At 40.4% G+C, this 25,874-nt stretch overlaps 1 protein-coding gene across 4 annotated transcripts in view; it reads left to right on the top strand.

The window, feature by feature from the left end:
- Window positions 1-25,874, top strand: part of LOC146662625 (phospholipase D1-like) — a 53,797-nt gene that overhangs the window by 23,039 nt on the left and 4,884 nt on the right. For 3 of the 4 annotated variants that reach the window (XM_085417408.1, XM_085417405.1, XM_085417407.1), the window contains exons 2-25: window positions 3,626-3,796; window positions 3,886-4,049; window positions 4,699-4,838; window positions 4,992-5,097; window positions 5,200-5,265; window positions 5,763-5,821; window positions 6,051-6,143; window positions 7,292-7,444; window positions 7,527-7,676; window positions 10,348-10,431; window positions 12,545-12,626; window positions 12,786-12,896; window positions 12,988-13,170; window positions 13,734-13,953; window positions 18,500-18,628; window positions 18,709-18,827; window positions 19,003-19,116; window positions 20,199-20,309; window positions 20,579-20,667; window positions 21,707-21,820; window positions 22,093-22,142; window positions 22,859-22,993; window positions 24,660-24,813; window positions 25,622-25,739. In XM_085417408.1, the coding sequence (XP_085273534.1) occupies window positions 3,658-3,796; window positions 3,886-4,049; window positions 4,699-4,838; window positions 4,992-5,097; window positions 5,200-5,265; window positions 5,763-5,821; window positions 6,051-6,143; window positions 7,292-7,444; window positions 7,527-7,676; window positions 10,348-10,431; window positions 12,545-12,626; window positions 12,786-12,896; window positions 12,988-13,170; window positions 13,734-13,953; window positions 18,500-18,628; window positions 18,709-18,827; window positions 19,003-19,116; window positions 20,199-20,309; window positions 20,579-20,667; window positions 21,707-21,820; window positions 22,093-22,142; window positions 22,859-22,993; window positions 24,660-24,813; window positions 25,622-25,739 (2,883 nt within the window). In that variant the 5' untranslated portion in view covers window positions 3,626-3,657. The remainder of the gene's footprint in view (window positions 1-3,625; window positions 3,797-3,885; window positions 4,050-4,698; window positions 4,839-4,991; window positions 5,098-5,199; window positions 5,266-5,762; window positions 5,822-6,050; window positions 6,144-7,291; window positions 7,445-7,526; window positions 7,677-10,347; window positions 10,432-12,544; window positions 12,627-12,785; window positions 12,897-12,987; window positions 13,171-13,733; window positions 13,954-18,499; window positions 18,629-18,708; window positions 18,828-19,002; window positions 19,117-20,198; window positions 20,310-20,578; window positions 20,668-21,706; window positions 21,821-22,092; window positions 22,143-22,858; window positions 22,994-24,659; window positions 24,814-25,621; window positions 25,740-25,874) is intronic. The other variant, XM_085417409.1, reaches the window with a different exon arrangement.

The following is a 25,874-nucleotide window of genomic DNA, read 5'->3' as shown; positions in this document are numbered from 1 at the left end:
CGGAATTCTTTGCAGTTTATTTAATGTTTTGTTTTTTTTTTGTTTGTTTTTTTTTTGTTTTTTTTTTTGAAGGCCAGCCAGGAAGTTGGTTAGCATTGCCTTGGTTCCTTTGATTGAAAGAAAATACCTTTTTTGCAATAATAAAGAAGTTTATCAGTAACATATTATTTGCAACTTAACTGAGATCTTCCTAAAAGCAAAGCACTAACGTTAAACTATAAACTACACCGCATGATGTCAGCATAACCACGAATAACTTCCTATTTTTAGCGTGATGACACTGAAAATGTCTCACAATATAAAAGCTTCATAATTGACAGCTGAGATTTTTACTTAAGCTTCATATTTTTAAGCTCGTCTTAACCCCAGACCTTATTTCAGATGAGTCAGCGTCAAACTTGTCCATTAAAACACATTAAAAACAAGGAAGCTGTGTAGTTATTTCCTGCTTTTAAGCCTCCTCTGCATCACCCTGGAGATGCCCACAAAATGTAATGACGTACAGCATTGAGTTTGAAGTAGAAGCTGGTTCAGGATGATCAATAAAAATGATGGACAGTAAATCAAGCCGTCCATTTTCTTCAAGTTATCTATTTAACAGCCACATTTAACAGGGTGAGAGGTTGGCTGCACCCTGGGCACGTCTGTAGCCTGTCACAGGGCCACCACAGAGACGACTATTCATGCTGAGAAAACAGGAAAATATAAATCAATGAATCTCCAAAAAGTTGATTCTGTTCATCTGGACGCAGCGTTCTGTGGGAGAAACGTTTCGTCACTCATCCAAGTGACTTCTTCAGTCTCAGCTGACTGCAGGTTTCCCCAACCTTATAAACAGTACATTTGCATAATGACTTAAACCAGCCCACTGAGGGAACAATGGACCGGGAGGTCAGTTCCTTAATCATAATTATGCAAACACCGGGTCTCTGTGGCTTTTAAACCCCAAAACACGCTGCGCCAAAAACTCTGTTACTCTGTTAAGTACCAGGAGAATTGCCAGGATTTATACATCAGGGAAACCAAACAACCTCTGGCGAAGCGGATGGCACAACACAGAAGAGCTACCTCGTCAGGCCAGGACTCTGCAGTCTATTCACACCTACAGGCCAGTGGACACTCAAGGATGAGGATGTACACATCCTGGACAGGGAGGAATGCTGGTTTGAGGGCGGAGTCAAGGAGGCCATTTACATGAAAAGGGAAAGACCATCTCTGAATCAAGGAGGGAGCCTAAGGGTACATCTTTCGCCATCTTACAATGCTGTGATTGCAGCCATTCCCCAACTCTCTGTGAATGGTACTCATGGACATTGATCAGTGAGTTTTGGTCAGTGATTGTTGATCAATGGTCATGAGAATTTGCATAATTATGATTAAGGAACTGACCCCCCAGCCCATTGTTCCCTCAGTGGGCTGGTTTCAGTCATTATGCAAATGTACTGTTTATAATATTTGGGGAAACCTGCAGTCAGCTGAGACTGAAGAAGTCACTTGGATGAGTGACGAAACGTTTCTCCCACAGAACGCTACGTCCAGATGAACAGAATCAACTTTTGGAGATTCCTGGATGATTGAGAATGCATCAAGATGATAAATCAATGAAAGCATATAAAGAGCTAACTTGAGTTTTTTGAGCCCGTTTTCGCCGTCTGACTAAGATGTGTACGGGACACCACCTTGTTATTTCAGGAGGCACCGGGGCAGACCCAGAACACACGGGGAGATCATGTTTCTGTGCTGCCTTGGGAACACCTCTGCCTCCTCCCCTCCCCCCCCGCCTGGAAGAGCTGGAGGAGGGGCTGGTAATAGGGAGGTCTTGGCATCTCTGCTTGGACTGCTGCCTCCAAAACCTGGACCCATTAAGCATCAGAAAATGGATGGATGTCATATGTATCATAGTAAAGCAAGGTGCTGGGTATATTAAAAGCTATGGAGACTGTGAGAATTCATTAGGGGCTCCTGTGGTGATTCTGGAGGTCAATGTCAACTAGTGTTTAATTCTTATTTGCTCACATGAAAACTGTATACAATTCAGCACACATCAAGATATTTATAGAATTACAGCATGCTGAAAGATTTACGGCATCTTTCAGTTCAATGTTTGAGTTTTATAGCCCACAACGATACTATTTTTCATTCTTATTGAACAAATCTCATTTTAGGCAGCAAGCAGACACAGTTGGAACATGAGTTGGGGGTCAGTGTTCAGCCTGAGGATGTGGTGGAGACCAAAAGTTGAGCTAAAAGAGAGAAAATATCTGATTTTGATTCGTGTGACCTAAACCCAACAGTTAATCTGTCATCATTGCTAAAATGTTTGCAAAAAAATCTGTGGGACAATCCCAAAAGGTTGATTCTGTTCATCTGGACGTAGCATTACATCCAAATGCACAGAATCAACTTTTCGGGATGTCCTTCCCTGGATAATTGAGCATGCATCAAGACTGTGGAACAATCCTCTGACCACAGGCTGATCACCTGATAAAATAAAGTTCACACTTCACCTGAAAGATCTTTAAACATTACAACTTTAATCTAAGTGGGCTTTACTCAGCTCCAAACGGCAGATAGATGGAACCTGGATATGATAATGTGGATGTTTATATCAGTGATGTCAGTCAGGATTTCAGGATTGCCACACGGTAAAGCATTGCTTTACTTCAGAAACCTTTTCTCGTGCTTTCTTATAAGCGCTCTTATCCATTTTTTAACCTCTATACACATCTTTTCTTTTCCTGGATTCCTCTTTAATCCCCTTTCTTGTACTACAGCCTACCGGTCCATTCTCCTCCTCCTTTATTCTCCCGCAGCGGCAGTTAACCTCACATAAGACACTAATCCAAAGATCAGGATTAACAGAGGAGAAGCACAGGAAGCACATATTCCCCTGTACAATTGTATGTGTTAGCATGCGGAGCAAGAGTTGGGGGAAAAAAAGGAAAAACAAACAAAAAGGGGTCAGTGGTGTTCACGTGTGCACTCATGAATGTAGAGGATTCACTGGAGAGGATTTTCACACAAACTGACCCAGAAACATGAATGTGAAGAGAAATGCTGTGCGTGGGTGAAACACACCAGTGAGCTTGTCATGTTGGCTGGATGACTCATCCAAAATTTGGGATGTGGACCGGGAATTTTGCATAATTCCAATTAAGAAATTCACCTGAAGTTCTTTTCAGGCAACATGAAATGATCCATTTAATGAACTGAACTGACCGTCAGACAGGAACTGTAATGGGTTTAGAGCGCTCTGATGTTGGTCGCTGTGCTGCCGTTAATGATACCCTGACATTTCTTTTCAGTGCACAAGCAGCGAGTGGTTACATGTTGACTCTGAGATCAAATGTTTCTCTGTTGGTTTAGACCAGACTCAAGGCTTCCTGATTATTTTTCCCCCACAGCAACTGAACCTGAAGTCTGTAATAAGCAATTAATGTCAGATAAAGAGTTTTAAAAACACATCAGAACAGGATTCTTAGAGCTAGTTTTATCCACAGAGACGGTTGCTTTTAAAATCTAAAAGTTTAATTGGCACATTCTGATCTGTTTTACTCTAGATGACCACATCCAGTTTTGTTCCTTATCTTTGACTTAACCACCATATTCCCTCATTACCTGCCAGGTGAGCCCCGGGCTCCAGACTGAGTGCTAGCCATGCTGCAGCAGATTGAGCCATCGTCCAGCACCCTGCAGCTGGTTGCCAGTGATATGAGCGACATCATGGACAATCTGGACACCCGCGATCTCGATTTAGGCGATGGAGATTATGACACGACAGACACCAATGCACCTGGTACCTGCCATCACTGCACTCTGTACAGGTGTTTCTCTACTTGTTGTGTAAGCGATTTGTTTGTGTAACTGTTTATATTTTTTCAATAGCAGAGGGTTTGCCTTTTAAAGAGATTTACAACACAGTGGGTTTCAAGGAGACAGAGGCCAAAGTCTACCTTTCCTCTCCCATCACTGTCAAAATCCTGGAGGTGGAGCGTTTCACCTCAGTTCAGGACCGCTTCAACCTCACCACGCAGAGGAGCGTCAACAAGGTGAAGAGCTTTTTGTCACTGTAGGGAAGAAAATGCATTTAGCCGTACACTATACATGAAACATGGAGGTAGCCACTGTGACGTCACAGTTTGAGCCAGAAGGGACTATATTTGTAGAAGAGGATGGTGTGCTAAGCTGCAGCTAGATGGTTAGCAAGCTGCATCTGTATATTGTGTGGATGCAACACAGGCACAGATACCTGCTGATTAGGGCTAAGCAAGAAACTGGGTACCAGAGTTTTACTTACCAATACTGTAACATAGGTGATGGGTGAATATCTGTCCATTAAAATGCTCTTAAAAGCACCAGCAGTAAAAATGCACTGAAAAGGTCCATTTTAGTAACTTGATGTAGCTGAGGTTGGGTGTAGCAGCAGCTGAGATGGCATCTACAGTCATGGATAAAGCAGAAGAAGTCATTATTCCAGTGTCCCAGGGAAACTTTTAGCTGCTTAGGAAAACCAGGTGACTCGATTACTTAAAGATTCCAACAACGTAGTAAAAGTTGGCAGTTTATCAACCAGAAACAAAAGAAATGTCAAAATTCTAGACTAAATCCCAAACTTTATTCTAATCCCATTTATTTGATGAGCTTTTTGAAATGATAAACACTGAATGTAAATAACTGGAGGCCCTGCTGTGTGTGCAGTCAATGCCAGCTGTGTATAAAATTGAGATGAAACATGGAGAGTTTACATGGTTGGTGAAGAGGAAGGAGAAGCACTTCATCGATCTCCACAGAGAACTGAGAACATACAAGACCTTCATGAAGATTCCACTTCCACGCAGGTACCTCAGTGCCTCCTGTGCCTATTCACAGTTCATATTTTATCTTCACTGTGCTTTGCAGAGCTCATTTTTCTGCCTGTATTTCCACTGCATGTTCTTGGATTTGAACACACAGCCTCCTAACAAAACTTTATTTTATTTCTCTCTCTGCAGTCACACGGTGAAGAGGAACATACCGTTGAGGAGTGAGGTGAGCCAGATCCCAGAACTCCCCAGAGGAGGCGATGGCGAACTGGACAGAGGAGTTTCCAGTCGAAGGGTAAATTGCTCCTGATGGCCGATATTTAATTTTATGGTACCAGATTTATGTACTACGTATATTAAATTGTACTGAATATTTCTCATTGTTTCCTTGATCTAGAAACAACTGGAAGATTACTTGAATACTGTGCTAGCGATGCAGATGTATAGGAACTACCACGCTACGGTAAGGACACAAAAGTTACAAAGTAACTACATTCTGCTCATTTTCAGCTCCATGTTTTTGTTTTTGGATTCTATCAGAGTCACTTTGCATAATTCACAGTTCCAAATAATCCTTCTTACCTTAAACTTGGCCCCTCAGTTTTAGGTCCAACCCCCTCTAAGCCAACTTCTGATTGGCTACATCTTGCAAACAGGTTTAAGTAAGAAGTGGGCAGGGCTTCTTTATCTAACATGACCGGGTTAAAAAAGAGAGAAAGAAACTGAGTGTTTAGAGTATTCTGGAATCCGAGCTTCATTTTTAAAAACTTTGGCAATGCTTAATATGAACATCCACTGTAGTAACACTGTACATAATAGAGAAAAGCATAACAGTTAACCTTGAAAGGTTTCAATATATTTTGGAAAACACTGACGACCTTTTCAGGTCAACTTAGAAGATGATAAGTAGACAACAATCTTGTGAAAGTGAGTTTATAAATATTTTTGCTTGATTTTCAGATGGAGTTCATTGATGTTAGTCAATTGTCTTTCATTCACGACCTGGGACCAAAAGGACTGTAAGAATCATTTGTTATCAATGTGTCAATTTTTCACTGAAATCTTGCACTTTAAGAAATATATCCAGTGAAATTCTGAAATTTCTACTCAAAGATGGTGTAGGTGGGGAGTGCAGGTTAAAGTTGATGGCAAAATATTTAATCTTGTCTTGCTTTGTATAATAAGGTTCTCCTAACCAGTCCTTTCTAAGTATTTTTCTATATTATGAACTGTCCTTTTGTCTTTTAGAGAGGGAATGGTGCTGAAGAGATCCGGCGGCCATCGGATCCCCGGCATGAACTGCTGTGGTCGCAGCAGAATGTGCTACCGCTGGTCCAAACGGTCAGTAAATAATCAGGATTCTTACAGGATGTTTGCTTAGCCTTAATAGTCTTGGTCATTTTCAATGTGAGCTTGTGATATGTCACAAATACACAGCAGCTTGGGTAAAACAGGAAATGACGGGGAAGCTTGGAGACATCTTACCGGTGCATCACCTCGTCTATGCAGAAGATGCAATGCTGTATTTATTGGCTGTTTAATCTGAGGAAAGGGTTCAATTCTTGGGGGTTCTGAAGTGAAAAGTTAGTACTCGATTTAAGAAAAACATTTGAATCTATCTATGTAGCTGACAAAACAAACGTCCTGAAGATGAGATTTAAATATAAAGCATTTAAAGCAATGTTTTATGTTATGCTATCTTATCTGGAACCTTATCTGTACAAACCTTCCTTAGATTTATACTTGAAATTAGTGTTAAAATCACTGTAACGGTCTGCAAATTGTACAACTGCAGTTCAGAATCGTTAACGCCTTGGATACGGAGTAAAATGCTGACACGTCATTTTAACAGAGCCTCTTATTAATGGCAGGAAAGAAGGGTTAACAGGTAAGTCCACTAAACAACAAGAGGAAACTTTGATTAGGATCGTCAGTGTTGCCACAGCTGACTGACTCAAAAACAGTAAAGTTCTTTCCATTTAGCTTTAGATTCATTTTCTTTAGCAAACAGTAGAATTCACCTTTGATTCTTTTTATTTAAATCCTTCATCTTATTCCCAGGATGTGCATCATAAGTTAAATGCAAATCCACACTCAATCACGCAAGGATAGGAACTAATTGCATGAACTCCTGGGTGTGAAATGGTGAACAGAAGAATATTAATATTAGAAACATTGCTCTGTGTATTTGTTGCGCTTCATAGGGGGTTTCCTGAACCATCCTGCTTGGTTCATTACAAGTAGGAAGAGTTGACATTTAACCAGTTAAATATGTGGCACGCCAAATGGGGTATTTAACCTTTTTAAAATGCCGTGATCCATCATAACAGATAAACATTTTGAATCTAAGAAGCTCGTCAGCTTTATTTATTTATGTATTTATTTTAAAGGGGAGCCATTATGTTTACATAAGCCAAATGGTGTTTAAGGAAGTATATGACAATAAAAAACTTTTACTTAAAATACTGCCTGTGTGTGTGTGTGTGCAGCTGGTTGGTGGTGAAGGACTCGTTTCTGCTGTACATGAAGATGGATTCAGGCGCCATCTCCTTTGTAATGCTGTTTGACAAAGAGTTTGGCATCAAGATGGACTCCAAGGACACGGATACCAAACACGGCGTCCGTGTGGACAGTCTCTCCAGGTCTGCGATGGCTATTTTTACTGCTTATGTTCAATATTTTAAGGCTTGAAGAAAATCAGAAACTGAAGTAGTGTTTGTGCAGGTCTTTGGTGCTCAAGTGCAACAGCTACAGACATGCCCGCTGGTGGGGTCAGTCCATTGAAGGCTTTGTCCAGAAGAATGGCTCAGCCTTCCTCAAAGATCACCGCTTTGGATCTTTCGCTAGAGTGGAAGTGAACATCCCTGCCAAATGGTAACCACACTTACTCTTTCTGCTGTAGTTACACTCACATTTGACACCTTAAAACCTGTTATTTAACATTCAGATCACTTCTAGTCAAAGTAGTTTCAGTTCCTGAGTCACATTAGACCGAGTTAGGGATACACCGATCTACATTTGTGGACTGTGCATCGGGCCGATCTTGTTGACAGACTCTTAGACGATTTCTTTATTTCAGTTCTTTGTTGTTCTGTGTTTACTTCAGTTTAAAAGCAGCAAAACAATATAAGAGAACCTCAGTAATGGATACCTCCAAAACACACATCACTATTCTGCTGCAATAGGTAAATGCATCATAACTGGAAAGCTCTCAGCGCCTGATACAGAAAGTGAATGCAGAGCTGTTAAAATGCTATTTAATGATGCTCTCAAGTGAAAGAGTGAGTGAAGGCTGCAAAGTTCAGCTGCAAGTGAACACATCACCATTTAAACTGAACTTCTGGATAACAGCGGGTAAAATCCACTGCCATTATAAAGCATTACAGTACAGTTTCCATAAAAGCAAGCGAACAAGATGTGGATACAGGTCAGTTTTTTCTTCACTGCTGTGACGCTGATGCTTCAGGCAACTTAAAACTCGGCAGCAAGCAGACACAGTTGGAACTTAGAGATTTAAACTTAAATGGATACGAGCTGATCTGTGTATGAACTGAGCTTCTTTTATTTATTAACAAGCAGTAAAAAACAGCCTCACATCTTCCTCTTAACCTTAAACTGAAGCACTTTAGTGCCAATCACCAGACGCAGGATCACTTTAAAAAAAAGTCTAGACAATACCCGGTCCAGCTGGCACAGTGTGCAGGTTAGTGTGTGTTTGTGTACTTCTGCCTTTGTGGGAACTGCTTTGAGGTTTAGACTTTAAACATGAGGACATTTATAGAAAGTGATGAGCCACTTTTAGAGATTTAAAGACTGTAGCTGCGAGGTTACACAAAGAAGAAGCATTATGTAAGAGGCAATCCTCACAAGGTAGATGCACAAATGTGTGTCTCGCGCTGGAGTAACCCGACACAAAGCAAGGGAAAGTGAGACTCACCTGCTCATCACCTGTCCTCCCGCTGGGGAACCCTATACCATCTGTGAGACACACTGTGAGTGAGTGTGTGCCTGCTGTCAAGAGCATAAGGATTCAACAGGCAATGGACAGATTGAAAAGTGAGAGGAGAAGTGTTCGTTTCATTTTTCTTTCTGTCCAAAGAAGAGCAAAAAGCATCAAACACTGCAATGAAACCAGAGGACGGCTAAAGCTGAAACCTCGGAGGCTGAAAAATGAACCTAGTGCTCAAGTTCCAATAACTGCAGGTCCTCTAATGTCCACTGGGGCTGGCTTCAAAAGTGAGTCAGTTCCCTACAGACTCCCATGTTAAAATGCCTAATTTTACAGCAGAAGTAAACATGTTTACAGCCTCCTGCAGAAACTGTTTTGTCTCTTAGACAGGATCAAAGGTCAGGGAAAGCTGGAACAGCTGGGTTTGAGGAGGGATGAGAACACGCTCCCATTCTCTGTTAAACAGAAGACAGAGCAATCAGCAAGTTTTCCCACCTGGTGCACGAGAGAGAGAAAAACGAAGAAGTGAAGGTGGAGGAAGGACATGAGGAAGGGTGTGACAGGGAGAGGGAACAAAGAGGAGGGAGGGCAAGAAGTGCACGTCAGGCTACGTCGCAGGTTATAATTCAAATAGCACAAGAAAAAACTATTCCTACTCTGATTCACTCCTCCTACATAAATAAAAAAGTTAGCACTCCACTCACGAGTCAAATAGAAATAAAAGCAACTTAAATAAGAGTCAATCTCAACGAGTTAAAGCAGCAGACACATCACAACCTCCGCAGCTGTGTCTTTGTCAGAGAAGGTGGACAGATGGTAATTACATGCAGGAGGAGATGTGAGGATAGTGTTGCAGTTTAATTCAGCATGCATGGCTTCCACAACATCCTACAGCAGGGGTGGGGAACTCCAGGCCTCGAGGGCCGGCGTCCTGCAGGTTTTAGATGTGTCCTTGATCCCACACAGCTGATCTAAATGGCTAAATTACCTCTTCACCATGTCTTGAAGTTCTCCAGAGGCCGGATAATGAACTAATCATTTGATTCAGGTGTGCTGACCCAGGCTGATATCTAAAACCTGCAGGACACCGGCCCTCGAGGCCTGGAGTTGCCCCACCCCTGTCCTACAGCAACATGATGACCAGTCAGGTTATAGATAAGTGGGACCCTTCATCAGGACCCTGATTAGAAACCCCTCCAGGCTCGACTCATAACTCATAATCCCCCAGGTTAAAATCAGCTGAGACAGTTTGGAATGAGTTGGAGTGCAAAGTAAAGGAAGGACAATTCCGTTTATGAAGGGCACACCTTCAAAATAAAAGAATCCAGAATATTTTATAATTTTATATGTGGTGAACTAGTTCTGATGCCTTCTGTGTTGTTGTTCACAGTAGGAAAGAAAATAAACAAAGTGTTGAATGGGAGAAAAAAAACAGATTTCATGGACGTCTTGTCTTGTGCTCCTTCGATTATTTCTTTTTTTTGTACTTTTTAATATGAAATTTAAAAAAAAAAAACTGTTTTGGACTGATTTTCCCATTTTGAGAAGGCGATGATTGAAGTGTAATTTGTGGGTTTGTTTGTGGTTCTTCTGAAGGTACGTGAACGGGAAAACATACATGGAGGATGTGGCCAATGCTCTCGAAGAAGCCAAGGAGGAAATCTTTATCACCGACTGGTGGTGAGTGTTCAGCGCACACAGAGCTGTGAGTGTGTCTGTGTGTGTGTTTCATAGTGCACTGAGTGCATGTGGCGGTCACCTCTAAGAGAGGTTTCTGGTCAAATAGATCAGTTACAGTCTAGCTACTGTTACTTACACACACACACACACACACACACACACTCACACACTAACTCTACAGACAGTATTTGTTTTTATAAATCAGTCTTACCACTAAACAAAAATACTACATTTTACTATATATATATATATATATATATATATATATATATATGGGGTGCAACGATATTCGTATCGATATTGAACCGTTCGATACAGTGCTTTCGGTTCGGTACGCATATGTATCGAACAATACAACATTTGTAATTTATTTTATCAATTTTCCTTCTGACGATGCTGTCTGTGTTGAGCGCTCAGTGAATCTGTGTTCGACTACTCCGCCTAGGCTGCACTGTCGAGCGCAGATCCACTGAGCGCTCAACACAGACAGCATAGTCAGAAGGAAGAGCGCAGGGCAAGCTAGCGAGACAGAAGTTAAGCTCTCCTTGCAACAGGCAAATTGAACCTCATTCAGATCTGGCGTTTGGAATTATTTTGGTTTTCATGTGACGTATGACCCTGAAGGTAAGCGAGTCATGGACTAAAGTAAAACAGTATGTTGGATGTGCCATGCAATGCTCAATTACATTGGTGTGAACTAGTGTGTTAGCGCAGTTAGCTCGTTAACGTGTTGGCCGTCTAGCCCCATGCACGGAGCGATCGGCGGTAGCTCGTTAACGGAGATTTGCCATGTTGTGGCGTTAAGGTCATTTCAACGAGATTAACCTGAAAGCACTAGCGGGAACACAACGAATATGACTGCACATTTACTCCGACATCATCCTAGTGCAAAGACAAAAACAACAAGCATGCTACTAACTTTAGCCGAGTCATTTAGACAGCTGTTAGCACATGATTCTCCTTATGCTGCTGAGAATATAGCCCAGAAGAAGCGGATAGTATAGCTTTTATTTTGGAAAGCGCCATTTCTCTGTAATAAACTCTCTTTTCCAAATATGAGTGATTCCTCAATCAGATACAGGGCTTGCAATATCGCTAGCCCGACGTCCCGGAGCTAGCGATTTTTTCAGTCGGGCTACCAAAATCTATCTCTTCCCTGCCCGTCGGGCTATTGTAGGAAAAATATATGTCAATGCTTTTGCATTCTTTCAGAAATGTAGCTGGGTAATTATGTCATTGGCATCGGTGAGCCACTGTCAATATGTGACATATTGAAATCGCGTTTGAATTTGTGCTTGTTTTTTTGCTTTCACTTTGCAATCGTGCGAACTGTGTATAGAGAGCGACAGTACTGATCTGTGAGTGATGATAATTTGTGCACCAATTCCTCTGACATCGTCTTATCAATCGTTAGCTTACTATGCAAACATGACAAGTGAAATCTCCCGCAGCTTAAACATGTGAGAGGTTGATCGCGCAGAGAATCGCTGAGCTTATGTGAGTGCGTGTGTAAAAGCAGCAGGAGAAGTTATGACAAATCAGACTATAAGGCAAAAAGAAAGTGCAGCTTTATGGTTTCATGGACAAAATAATTTCTGTGGCTGCAATATGACGAGCTAAATAACCAGGGCTGCACATAAGTGGTCCGCAGGTGCGCATTCGCTGTCAAAATAAAAAACACGCACAAGGGTTAGGGTTAAATTTAAAAACTGTACTTTTGAGTTAAAATATATATTTATAATTTTAATAAATGACAAATTAAAAAGGCATGAACATTTTTTTTGTATCGAAAAAATATCGAACCGTGACACCAAAGTATCGAACCGAACCGAACCGTGAATTTTGTGTATCGTTGCACCCCTAATATATATGTATATAAAAAAATAAGTGTGTGTAAGTGTAATCAAGTATCCTGGAGGCCGGAGTCCGCAGTTTTAAGTCTATTGGTATGCTTCCGGATTAGCTAGAGAGGAAGTAAAGGGAAAGAGAAAAGGGAAACCAGAAAACAAGCAAAGTAAGGAACAGAAAAGATGAATGAAAGGAAAGGAGGAGGAAGCGTAACAGTGAGAGTGAACTGAGGGGAAAAACCTTTTTGGCCTGTTTCGTCCCGCAGGCTGAGTCCAGAGATCTTTTTGAAAAGGCCAGTTGTTGAAGGAAACCGATGGCGTCTTGACTGCATACTAAAACGCAAAGCGGTAAGAAGGACGTTTTTCTTAGTTTTTATAGCAAAAGTAAAGCTGTCATGTCAATTTCTCCATATTGATATAATACAAAGTATTTTTCCCTCTTATTTCATCCGAAAGCTAAATTTAAGGTTGTGTCCTGATTCATTGTTTCCCTGCTCTCCTCCACAGCAACAAGGAGTTCGAATCTTTGTGATGCTCTACAAGGAGGTGGAGTTAGCTCTGGGCATTAACTCAGGATACAGCAAGAGAACACTGCTGCGCCTCCACCCCAACATCAAGGCAAGTACACAAGTGTAAAGGCCTTCTGCAGGTTCATAATGGCTGAAACGTTGCATTTCTTCTCTAAATTTTGGGATATTTTGTTCACCAGGTGATGCGCCACCCAGACCACGTCTCCTCCGCTGTGTACCTGTGGGCACATCATGAGAAGATCATCGTCATTGATCAGTCGGTGGCCTTTGTGGGTGGGATTGACCTTGCTTATGGACGTTGGGATGACAGGGAACACCGGCTCACCGATGTTGGGAGTGTGACGCTCTCTCACTTGGAGCAGGTTACTTCTTCAATTTAGTGTCACTTTGTGCAAGAATCAAAACATTTTATAGACCTATTTTCCCATCATCACTCTCCACAGATACTTATCTCGTTTCTTTCAAATAGACTAAAGGATTTAATGCTCTGCTCACATTGAGAAAACCCTGCACAGAAACATACCCAGACAGGTGTTTAGAACCCTCCTCCCATGTTCTGATATTAGGTGCTAATTAACCTCCTTATAACCAAGGGTGTTCCCCAGGGAACCATTCTAGGGCCTCTCAAATTAATAACACTCTTAGCCACAATATCACAAATGCCTATTCCAACTTTTATGTTTCTGATAGAGTGATCTGCTGCTCAAAGTCTTCTTCTAACCAAGCTTTCTATCAACTGAATAACTTTTTAAAAACTTTTCTTAGTAAAAAATATTAAAAACCCAAAAAGAACAGAGGGAAAATGATCTAAAAATGAACCCAATAGTCATAATTAATATAAATTAACTGAATTAACTGGATCAGACTTACATTAAAGAAAGCAGCACAAGAGTGATAATACATCTGTTTTATTACTGTTTATTAGGCTGCAGCTGCCTCTCCCAGCATGGCTGCCCAAGCCAACGGCAGTGGTACGTTTTCCCAGAGCAACGGAAAAGGCGTATTCACTGTGGCAGACTCGATGGACCAGCCAAGGCTAAAGAGTCACGGGAGGTTGAGGAGGACCAGGATGAGCATCAGAAGACACCTGCAGAAACACGGGCTGGCCCATCCCGATAGCGACAGTGACCTGGAGCACGAAGAGTGTGAGTTTTGCAAAAGTGCATGCACAACACAGCAGATGCACAGAACACGCTTATGTCAGGGTGCATGGGTGTACTTTCACTTTAAAAAAACAAAAACTGCTTAGTCAACTTTATGTGCAGAGTGTGTGTCTCTGCAAAAATAAAAGATTTTTGCTCACCGGCGCTTAAATTATGTTGTGTTTTCATCCTTGCCTTCAGTATTTTCACATGGTTTTGATGAAACAGATGCAATTTGTTTAGGTTAGCTTAGGCATGGTAAGACAGACTGTGAGCCACATGGGACTCTATCGGCTAATGATATTGGTATCTGCTGCCTCCATGTCTCCATCACATGCTGCTCTTTTTAAATGTAGTTTCATAGGATGATCTAAAGTGGCTCTTTTGATGTTGGAGGTTGCCGACACATGGGTTAGGTAAACAGTACTGTGTGTTACTGGTGTACGATTCATGCCATTTTGGGAATGACAGTGCTATGGAAGATGATAGGTGACAGAGTGAGGTAATCATCAATAATCAAAGCATCAGCTTTGCCCCCATAAAACTTTGCAAAGATTAATGAAATAGAAAACAGGAATTAAAGACAAATGAATCTAAAACTATTAGTTTAGGTTGTTTTTTGTCTTTCTATGTTAATCTCTTTTAAATACATTTCATCTTAAAATGTAAATTTTTACTAGGTTGATTTATTCCTTGCTTTTATTTTATTTATTTTTTTATTTCCTTTCTTTCTATTACTTTAATAAGAACATTTATTATTATCTGTTTATCTTTATTAAATCAATACATGCATTCTTTCTTGTTAGCTATTTCTTTACTCTCTTTTTGTTAAATTAAAACATTTCTTCCATTGTTTTCATCATATTTGATGGTGGCGTTCGTGCTGATGCTTTTTTATCTGCCTCGGTCTCGTCAGTCTCTCGTATTATGTGGCCGTCAGAACTGCATCAAGAACAGCTGAAATTAACCTGTAATTAATGAGGTGTTATTAATTAACATGAACTCAAATGCTCCTGCTTAGAGGGAAGAAGGTGATTTGATGTGTGTTTTCATGGGCGCTGCGTTTAGGTTGGTCTGACAGCATCAGCAGCCATCAGGCTCTGATCCCCGGCAGGCTGTCAGAGCCGAGGGTGGCCATACCGCTCGGCCTGTGCCAGGCTGGTGAGTTGGAGGCAGGGTGGCTGCTAGATCGCCTGTTTTGCAGTGTGCTTTGCTGTGGTTTCAGCTTGACTGACATTTGATTCTGTTTGTCAAAGGTCAATCTAAGCTTCTATTTTTTTATTTAACTTTAATTAAGACACGACATTTAATCAAAAGAATAAATGTTATACCAGGAAAACAATTAGTAGAAATTTTTGTGTGCCAATGCAGTCGCTACTGTATGAGTTATCACTAACAAGCAAGCATTAACAGACCTGATTTAATGCTTCCACCTAACGGGCCTCTATGTGAACCATAAGTCCCGTTGATTTTCTAAACAAAACTAAAATCTCACTCAAAAGTCACAGTTTAATGTTCCCGATCGACTGACTTAGAGAGACTTGGAGCTTTTTATTGTCACTGTGCAGTTTCTTGCACAGCGAAATTGGGTAGCTGGACTACAAAGGTGCAAAAGTAAAAAAAAAAAAAAAAAAAAAGAGAAAACAATATACAACGAGGGAAAAATAAAAAGCAATATGTATGTGTACATATATACATATATGTGAGTGAACTATATACATGGTGTATGCATTGGAGACATTGAAACAGAAACATTGTGGGGCTGTATACAAGGGCATGCAATAACACGTTTTGATCAAACGACCAAAGGTTCTCAGTGCTGTTATCTAGTCCATTGCACCTGCACACGCAGTGAGCTGAGAGCATGAATACATTCATAAACGTCAAAAAAAGCTAAGAAATGGGGGAGTAAGGGGAAAAAACGCACACACAGAGGGTGAAAACGTGTATTTGTGAGTTTAATGATAAGGAATCAACCAGCCTTCTCTTAAATAACTCACAGCTCAGTCTGATTGTGGCCTGTTTCAGATTTTCCCTTTAATGATATACCACAGCCTGTAATCACTTTCACTCCATTTATTTATTTTTTTAAACAAACACGTTTCTGAGCGTGTTTCGTTCCTGCAGTAAAACAGCTGCTGCAGGCTTTGTGTTTTTAGCTGCAGGAGGCATTTTGTTTGTTTGCCACGTTCATCTACGTTAATCCTGCTGATGTCATATCACAGGGAACGTGATGCAAATTAAACAATAAGGGCAGAAAAATCACCCCTGCTGTTGCTTCTTCTCTTTGTTTGCACATCTGATACAGTTGACCGTATGAATATGTTTTTGAAATGAGCCTCCAGCCTGGCGGGTAGGTGAAGTGATTGTAGTGCAAACAGGGTGAGTGGAGTTCAGTCTGCTTGCAGCCTCTATGTCCTGTCCTCCTTCCAGCTGCTGTTTCATGTCTTTAAAATGGCTGTTGAAGCATTTTCAACACCCATATATCACTGACAGAGTCTCCATGGCTCTCTAAGATAAGCTGCACTGTAAAATTGAATTAGTTCCCAGAACTTAAAAAGACTATGCAAACTCATTGCCTCAAAAAACAAAGTGAAGTTTACTTAAGATAACGTTCATTGCAGGTATACAGTACTAAGAATAGCCAGGTGTTTCTGGCACAATACTAAATGTTTACCCTCTGATAATCATTTCAAGTTCTACTAAATTAAAAAATAATTTGTGCCAACTTAAAAAAATCACATTTTTATCATCCTTGAAATTTCTAGTACAGCATTTATATTAATATAACACTGAATACAAGTATCATTCAAAAAGAACTCATTTGCTTTCTTAAACATTTTTTTCCTGCATTTGCTGTAGAACAGACCTTAAAGTAGACAATCTCAGGCTCCCTCCCCACCGGAGAGGCGACATTCAATGTCCCACCTGTCAGTCTGGATAGCCCTGACCACCACCCAACACACATTAATGTCAGGAAAGCATATTTTTAAAAAGAGCTATGTTCAAGAACTTTTCATTGTGATTATTTGTATAATAATTTGGACACAAAGCAAATTTAACTGTTCAAAAACTTGCAGACTTCATTATATATTGTGCAGACAGTGTGGACCCTCTAAACCAGGGCTGGGTAACTCCAGGCCTCGAGGGCCGGTGTCCTGCAGGTTTTAGATCTCACCCAGAGTCAACACACCTGAATCCAGTGATTAGTTCATTATCAGGCCTCTGGTGTAGACACCTCTGCTCTAAACTAAGTTTGTGCGATATGATTTTTCAAGAAATGCAGATTAAGCTGTCGTTGTTTGTATTTACTTACACAGGATGTCTTGTGGAATTAACTCATCAGTGACTGCATAGTGCAGTCATAACGCAACTCTAATATCAGAAGGCAGGAAACGATCAATAAAGAAACAAGTTCCCCAAAGCAAAGAACAAATGAAACAAGAAGTAAAACAGGTTGATCTGCAGTATAATTACAGTTGCAGTTATTAGCAATTGTCACTGAGAATTACTAATATATTGGAAAACCAAAATACTTCCCACTCAGGTTATGTCTCTCTGTCCAGCAGCTGCTTTTCTAGACTCAGTTTGATAAGTAAGAGTTTGATGTAATGTGTGCTGTGCTGGTCCTGAGCCTCAAAGACTGTAAGAAGCAAGCAGAGGGAGAAAAACCATTTAGAAGCTGATTTGATCCTTAATAGCTGTGCAGACCCCATACAACCACATTAGACTAACACATTTAGTATTAAAAACATCATCTATTGCTGTGTCTGAATGTGTGTTATTGGCACTGTCAGTTTAGGCCTAAAGAGATATGTGTGTTAAATTAGGTGGTTTTATTTTTTAATGTAATGATTACATGCTTGTTAAAAGAGTCCATGTCCAACTTGTGGGATCTTTATCCCACATAAAAATGTATAAAACGACTTCAGGTGACTGTTGTCTAAGGAGCTTGGAAAGAACTGTTGTTGTTAATTGGCGCTACATAAACAACATTTAATAATTTAATAAAAAGCCAATGCTCATGTAAAGGTATTAAACCTATTTTTAAATGGCAGGCTTTTTTTTTTGTTTGATTGTATGAAAGTGTACTTTTCATTTGATCTATGACCTCAGTAAACACTTTCCAGATCAGTTTATGGCCTCTATTGATCCACGGCCACTATTAAAATATGGTCCTTATTTGTATCACTTTGGACAATAAATCTCACGTACCGTGCTGACTCCATCCATCTCTGATATACAGTTTAACTGTGGTGTGTGCTTGGATGTGTATTTTTGTCAGCAGCAGTATCTTTGAAAATCCCACCATGAAAATGGTGCGTTGTTTAAACAGCACAGGTGCAACATCAGGAAAACTGAAATGCTCAAAGAAGAGACCGTTGTTATCATTGTATATTGACCATATAATGGTTTCAAATAAGTATAATAAGAACTGGTCAAAAATGAACTCCCCAGGTTGGGTGAACTCACTGAAATAGCTTTTATAAGAATAGTTCATTGTCTTCTTTTGATGATAGATAATTGATCAATATCAATTGTTTTTTAGCCTCTGACCCAGTGCAAAATGAGCCTGCGGGGGTCAGAGAGTTGCATGGGAACACGCGATTCTGGCACGGGAAAGACTACTGCAACTTTGTGCACAAGGACTGGATTCAGCTAGATAAGCCTTTCGATGGTAAGCACATCATTGATGGTCTCACTCTTGATGCAGGATGCTTTTCTTTAGGTCTGAACTTCCTGTTTCTGCTTCTTTAGATTTCATAGACAGGCACAAAACTCCCAGAATGCCTTGGCATGACATCGCCTCAGTGGTTCATGGGAAAGCAGCTCGGGATGTGGCCAGACACTTCATCCAGCGGTGGAATTTCACTAAGGTTGGGGGTCATGCTGCTGCTGCTTCAGTCTGAATAAAAATGACAGAACTGGGAAAGTTGTGATCAAAAATTATGTGATCCCTGGTTGAACTGACTTGCACTAAACAAAGTCTGCTTGATTTTCATGACTGTAGAAGAAAAAGTTGATGAGATCTCTTTTCTGTTGCATTACCAGCTTGTGAAGCCAAAGTACCGCTCCCTGTCATACCCATATCTGCTGCCCAAATCTCACACCACTGCTGGAGAACAGCGATACCAAGTCCCCAACTGCATCCCCACCAAAGTACAGGTTAGTAGAGGTACTAACCCCCAAGTAGGCTATTTTGGGGTTGTTGTTATTTTTGCTGGCTTAGCTAATAGTCATCTGGTGTCAGTTATGTGCCTTAATCTTCGGTGAATTAATTAGTTTTACATTAATTGTAAAAAGTTGAAGCTACAAACATTGGTTTATATACTGTAATATACATTATTATGTAGTTTGTTGTGTCCGGATCAGCCGGTTTCTCACTTTTCAGACAGGAGCTTTATAATTATTAGGCCAGAACTTTGCCACTTGAACTGACGTGGCGTCCCCCAGAGCTCTGCCTTAGGTCCAATTATGTTTCTATTCAAGTCAATTCAGTTTTATGTATATAGCGCCAAATCACAACAGCAGTCGCCTCAAGGCGCTTCATATTGTACAGTAGATCGTACAATTGTACACGATTCCTTTTGCACACACATCCTTTCATTTCCATGAAGATAATATTCAGTGATTCATATCAAATAACCTTCGTAGAGTTTGACTGCATTGTCTTGTGGTCAGTTTAGGATCACATCAGTTGTGAATAAGATCTTTATTGTCCTTGCTTGGGGTTCTTCCCCAACTCAGAGGTAGAAATCCACTGTTTTCTGGCAGAGAACCAAGACCTCGTACTTGGAAACTGTACAAGGTCAGACTTGGAGGTGCTGACTCTCATTCCAGCTGCTTCACGTTCAACTGCAAAATACCTGCTGAAGATCACACTGAAATCAAACCAACAAAACATCATCTGAGATACAGTTCAGAGGTTCCCAAAACATAAAAAAGGAATGTTAAAAATGTTATAAATTTTCTACATAGTTATTTGTTTGTAATTTATTTGCTAACCCACATCAGGTTATTCAGCATGGAAAAATTGAGCAGAATAAAATCAAAATATGGGAATAAATGGGAATGCCAACTAGCTGATAACCAAATATAGAAACATGTTCACAAGGAACAGTTTCCAACTTTTTTGTAAAAGCTGAAATAAACATAAAAAGGTAATAAATCTTGTCTGTGAAGTTTCCTCTGAGTGACAGGAAACAGAGTCTGTGACTTATTCCCATCGCTAATCTGTGTTCCCTCAGATCCTGCGCTCAGCTTCAGATTGGTCTGCTGGCATCAAATACCATGAAGAGTCCATCCACAATGCCTACGTTCACGTCATCAAGAACAGCCAGCACTTCATCTACATAGAGGTTTTCATTTTTACACATATAACACCTTCCTGTAGTAGAAGTATAACAACAAAAGTAGAAATTGTTTCTAAACGCTGCAACATAGAAAGATACCAACTTGATTTTTAAAGCTTCAGCCTTATTTTGGCTTCATGTTCTTGCAGAATCAGGTCTGCGTATGCAGCATGAAGCTTTGATATCCATAGGAGCACTTCGCTTTTCTTCACTGTGCAGAAAATATTTGTGACCTTTGTACAGGATATAAGAATGTTTCTGTTTTTATCTCCCAGAATCAGTTCTTCATCAGCTGTGCCGACAACAAATATGTTTTCAACCAGATAGGAGACGCGATTGCAGAGCGCATCATTCGTGCGTACAGGTAAAACACAGATGCACACGCACACAGCGTAACGCTGAAAGAACACACAGTTTGTCGATGTTTGTGTGGCTGCTGTGTGTTTAGAGTAAAAACACTCCAATGGACTCTACACTCGCTCTGGTTTATTGTGACATTATTTCCTAGAAACACAGTGTTTGTGTTGCTCTGTGTACCTTCCACATGTTTAACAGATGAACTCGGTCTGACACAGTCAAAGAGCTCTTTGGATACTTTCCTTTTGGTTCTCCTCTCTGTGATGTTTTGCTGGCGGGAAGTTTATTCTATCCTGCAGAAACACAAACCTGCCCCGACGTCTCTGTGGCTTCAGTTTATAAACAGTCCAGGATGGGTTTTTGATGAACCTTCCAGCTTTAGTGGATGCATACGCAGGAAAACATGTGTAGCATAATTAATGCATAATTCATTTAAAGATCTTTAAAATGGCCACACTCTGAAGTTCAAATTCTTAATCAAATCTTTTTATTTACACTATAGCAGATGTGGGTTTTTTTTACCCGCATAGATACGTTTTTATCTGAGTTTATGCTTCACATCCGTTTTTGCACCAACTTCCTGGGCTCAAAGTCAAAGTTGTGCACAAGAACAATGTCCATTCTGGAAAATTCACAGACTGCTTGTTGTTGTACAGTTATTTAGAGGATTGTTTTGATTTTATAGTCATGTTTAGAAGGACTGAAGTACCTCTTCCTCCTCTCAAGTTACTGAGCTCGTTAAAATAGCCTTTAATGAGTGAAGCGCGAATATAACCCTCTACCAAACTATTGGATATTTCGGATGTTCTGGTCCTGGAGGCACTGATCTTTGTTTGATGGCATCTTGGATAAGGTTGCCAAACGGATGGACAGTTGATGGATGTTTAATCACCACCTGAAGTGTCAAGCCTGGTAGCGAACTCTGCAGTTGAGGGAAAAGCTGCCAATCATTGGATGTCATCAAATAAAGACAAACGAGTCTAAAATATTGTGAAAAGCTTCATAAATACACTGAAATGTTGTGATTTTCTATGTGTGATTTTTAGGGCGGGTAAAACGTATCGTGTTTATGTGGTGACGCCGCTGTTGCCGGGCTTTGAAGGAGACATCAACACTGGAGGCGGCAGCGCCATCCAGGCTGTCATGCACTTCAACTACAGGTGTGTGTGTGTTTGTAAGTAACAAAGAATGAGCCACGTTAAACCACTGCCACACCTTACCTTTTAACACACACACCTGTTAGATCTGCCGTGTGTGTGGGTGCTGTGTGCCTTCACTCCGTTCCTTTTTTTGTTGAAGCATTTTTTTCTCGCCCACATTCTTGAGTAAACAGGCAGCGCTTCCTGTTCAAACATGCTGACACACACAGAGCCTTGTGTTGTGTGGAATGTGGACTTGCTGCTAATCCTCCTCTGTCTCTCTGTCCCTGCAGGACCATGAACAGAGGAGACCACTCCATCATTTCCCAGCTCAAGAAAGAGAGTAAGTCAGCACTAACTGCAACACCCTGATGGTTACAGGGTGTCACGTAGCCGCTCTGGTTGGGACTATGAGCTCTCTTTGCACTGTATGCACTGTATTTTCCATCATTGTGTCACAGCCTTTAACATATGTAGGGTTAAGTTAATAAATTAGTTCTGAAAAAAGCAGTTTATTTACAGTCAGCTGAATCTTAGATAGACTTTTAATCTCAAATCCTGTTTATCGTGTATATTTGTGCAGTAATGCCTAAAGCTTGGTTTATACTTCTGCGGGAAATCTACGTCCTAACTTGTGTAGTAACCAGAAACTCCTTTTATCCCTAAAATGACACCGTCCATGCCATTCAAGTCATTGCAGCGCAGTGTTAAAATGGGATTCCAGTTACAGTGTAGATTGTTACAGTTACAGTAACTTCAGCAATGTTTTCCTGTAAATTGTAGTTGTAGCAATGAAGCTCTTACCTGAGTCGGTTTGAACATTTTATTCGTAGTTCCCTCGCTCACTTCGGTTTCATTTGTATATCACCAACTCACACTTTTATATTGTAAGATAAATAATCGATAGTATTAGCCAGAGAAGCGCATCAGTCAGTTCCTTATGAGCAAACACTAGGTGACGGTGTGGATTTTCTGCTCTTTCTATACAATTTCAATGATCAAAACCCCCAAACTGCTAAAATACTGATGTGATTGTAACTGTGTGGTGTTTGCTTGCAGTGGGAGATAACTGGATAAACTACATCTCCATCGCTGGTCTGAGGACTCACACTGATCTGGAGGGGAAGCTCGTCACTGAGCTCATCTATGTCCACAGCAAGATGCTCATCGCGGACGACAACACCGTCGTCATCGGTGAGCAGCTTCAACTGAGTATAGGAATTAAATTCCACCCTGAACATGTATAATAGAGAAGCGAGAAATGAGAGCTGCAGAGTGAGACGTGTCAGAAGATTTTAGATGTTTTTAAAATGGTTCAAAACAAAGTCACGACTCAGTTTCCACAAGATAAGACCGTTTTCAAAGATGGAGAGAGATGAAATCAAACACCTGTTTCTGATGAGAGTTTGTCTTTTCTGCAGATTAGTGGAAGATGCTGTGCTTTACAGGAAGCTGATGATCTATTCGGTTTATAAGTTCATTTAAAGACGCGTGCTTCCACAACTCTGGTTTTATTTGGAAATTGCTATAAGAGTTTTAATAATTTAATTCAGAATTACAGAATTTCCAATAAATAGTATAATTTATACATTATTTTGATCACTGATGTCATAGTAGCTGTAAAAGACAATAAGTTTTCTTATTTTTGCAAATAAATGTTTGAAGTAAAAGACAAAAATGAGTGAATCTAAGGAAATTACTGAAGTGGATTCCTTAGATTTGACTTCTTGGTTTGTGTGTTATAAAATCATCAGGATCATTTCATGTAAACAACCAAACGCAGGGTATTACATTTTTGTTTGTTTGTTTTAATATTAAATGATGCCGTTTAAAAATGTTACCTTCTTACTGTGGACAGTTTCAGAGTTTCAGGCGCTTGAATTAAAATCTCGAGGTTTTAGTTCAGGTTTTAAACCCACTGTGGGAGGGCACCACTTGTGGCCACAAGTGGCGTCATCTAAAGCCACTTTTTTATATATCGAGATATAAAATGAGACTGATGGGTTAATTTGGGAGGCAATGATTGAGTTTCTCAGATGTTTTCATAAGAAAGGCCCAGAGTGTTGTGTACGGATAATCTGAGAGTCGTTGACACCCGGACGGATGTGGTGGTGATGGGGAGGAGAGTTAGTACAGTAGATTTCAAAGGCAGAATTATCTGATAATGTGGTGACATCAGTATTATAAATATTGGTTGACAATGTGGGGAAGTGATGGTTAAAATAACAAAAATACTCGGCCAGAATAAAGAGATAATCTGAGGGAGCAGAACTTCCTCCTCCAAACTTCATCTCAAGATCTCTTTTCTGTGAATCATCTCTAAGCTTAGGTGATAGTTGGCAGTAACTCTTGACCACTGAACAGTGTCAGCATCCTATAATACTGTCAGGATATGTTGCTGATGTCTTGACTGTTTTGTTGCTGTTTGCATCGTAAGTAAATTTAGGAATAAATGCGTTTTTCTCTGTTTTTAAATGGAAAGTTGGTGCTTTTATTTTGCCCACACCCACAAAGACAAGTTTAAAAGAAAAACATTTCCCTAAAAAGCTGAATTAGCACAAGAAAGTAAAAGTAAACTTTTATTTAACAAAAACTCTCCTGTTGAATTAATTGTAATTAAGTCTTTTAGTGTCTCGTGGTAGTTTTAGTGAAATGTATTTGTTTAGCTGCAGGTCTTATGATTAGGATGTGATTCTAACATAAAGTGAAGTGAAAACCTCCAGTACACTCAAACTGGCTGTGAGAGAGCTGCAAACAGCCTGAACAGCAGAAACCTAAACAGTCTAAAATCCAGTGTTGCAGCGCCCCCTGCTGGTGCTTTCTGTCCCCTGACGCCTGGTTTGATCCTCGGTTTCTTCAGGTTCTGCCAACATCAACGACCGGAGCATGCTGGGAAAGCGGGACAGTGAGGTGGCGGTGATCGTGGAGGACTCGGAGATGGTGGACTCGGTGATGGACGGAGAGCCGTATAAGGCGGGAAAATACGCCCTGCAGCTCCGGCTCGAGTGCTTCAAGTACTGAAAAATGTGCAATTACACATTAGAAAGGCTTATTTGACAGAAACACTGATTATTTAATGATGATGATAACTGGAAACATACATTCTCAAATCAGCTGTCCAACGCTAACGTGGTGAAAGAATGGGAGGTTCAGTCCCAGCCTGAAGGAGCGTGTTTGAGGCAAAACCCTTCTTTCAGATTCATTTAATATTAGTGCATTACTGCTCTCTTAACCTCCTTGTTTTCTGACATGGATTCTGCTCTTCACCACCTCTCACTGGGTGCAGATTTCAAACTTCTCAGACTTTCAAACAGTCTCAGACTGCACACCTCTGCCAGTTTGGAAATTTCCCTTCACATCACGCACGACTTGAGTTTCTGCATCCATACTGACATCTAGATCCTGATTAGTTAGTTACATTGTTGTCTTTCAAAAAGAAAAAAAGAAACCAGAGAACAGATAAAAAGAGGTGTGATAGTGCAAACATCCACACAGTCACTGCTTCTTAATATGTGGTTCAATCCATGAAATTAAACAATCCAGATGTGACTGAAGTGCAGCCTTTAAGCTTTAAGTTATGCTATATTGTATCCATTTTTATACATAGTCCTTATTTGCCTTTTAAATTCTTTTCAAGTTTGTCTCGAAGTAAATGTGTAATTTTTGTATGACTATTATATTCATTTTCTACCCTTTAAGTCTCTTGGTTGTTTAATGTTATGATGAAATGTAAAGATTTTAAAGCAGGTTGTTGCTCTGTTTTTACTTATTATATTGTTCAGTATATCTTTGTGTGTCTCACCCTCCTCCTGTGTCCATCAGGACGATCCTCGGCACTTACACAGATCCCACCATCGATGTTTCGGATCCAATCAGCGATCACTTCTACAAGGAGGTCTGGATGTCCACCAGCGCTCGCAACGCCTCCATCTACCAGCGAGTGAGTGTACTCCTTTGTGTTCAGCTCAACTTTTTCTTTCTTTTTCTAAAATATATTTTTTACATGAGTTTTCTATTATTTAATGGATGATTTAGTCAATATTAAAACTACAAGCATATCAGCTGAAGGTAAAGC

The sequence above is a fragment of the Rhamphochromis longiceps genome, linkage group LG9, assembly GCF_057381845.1.
Source record: "Rhamphochromis longiceps isolate RC_006_pf linkage group LG9, R_longiceps_female_GT1.1, whole genome shotgun sequence".
NCBI lineage: Eukaryota > Metazoa > Chordata > Actinopteri > Cichliformes > Cichlidae > Rhamphochromis > Rhamphochromis longiceps.
Note: the sequence above shows the minus strand (reverse complement) of the source record. Positions and strands in the feature narration are given on the sequence as shown.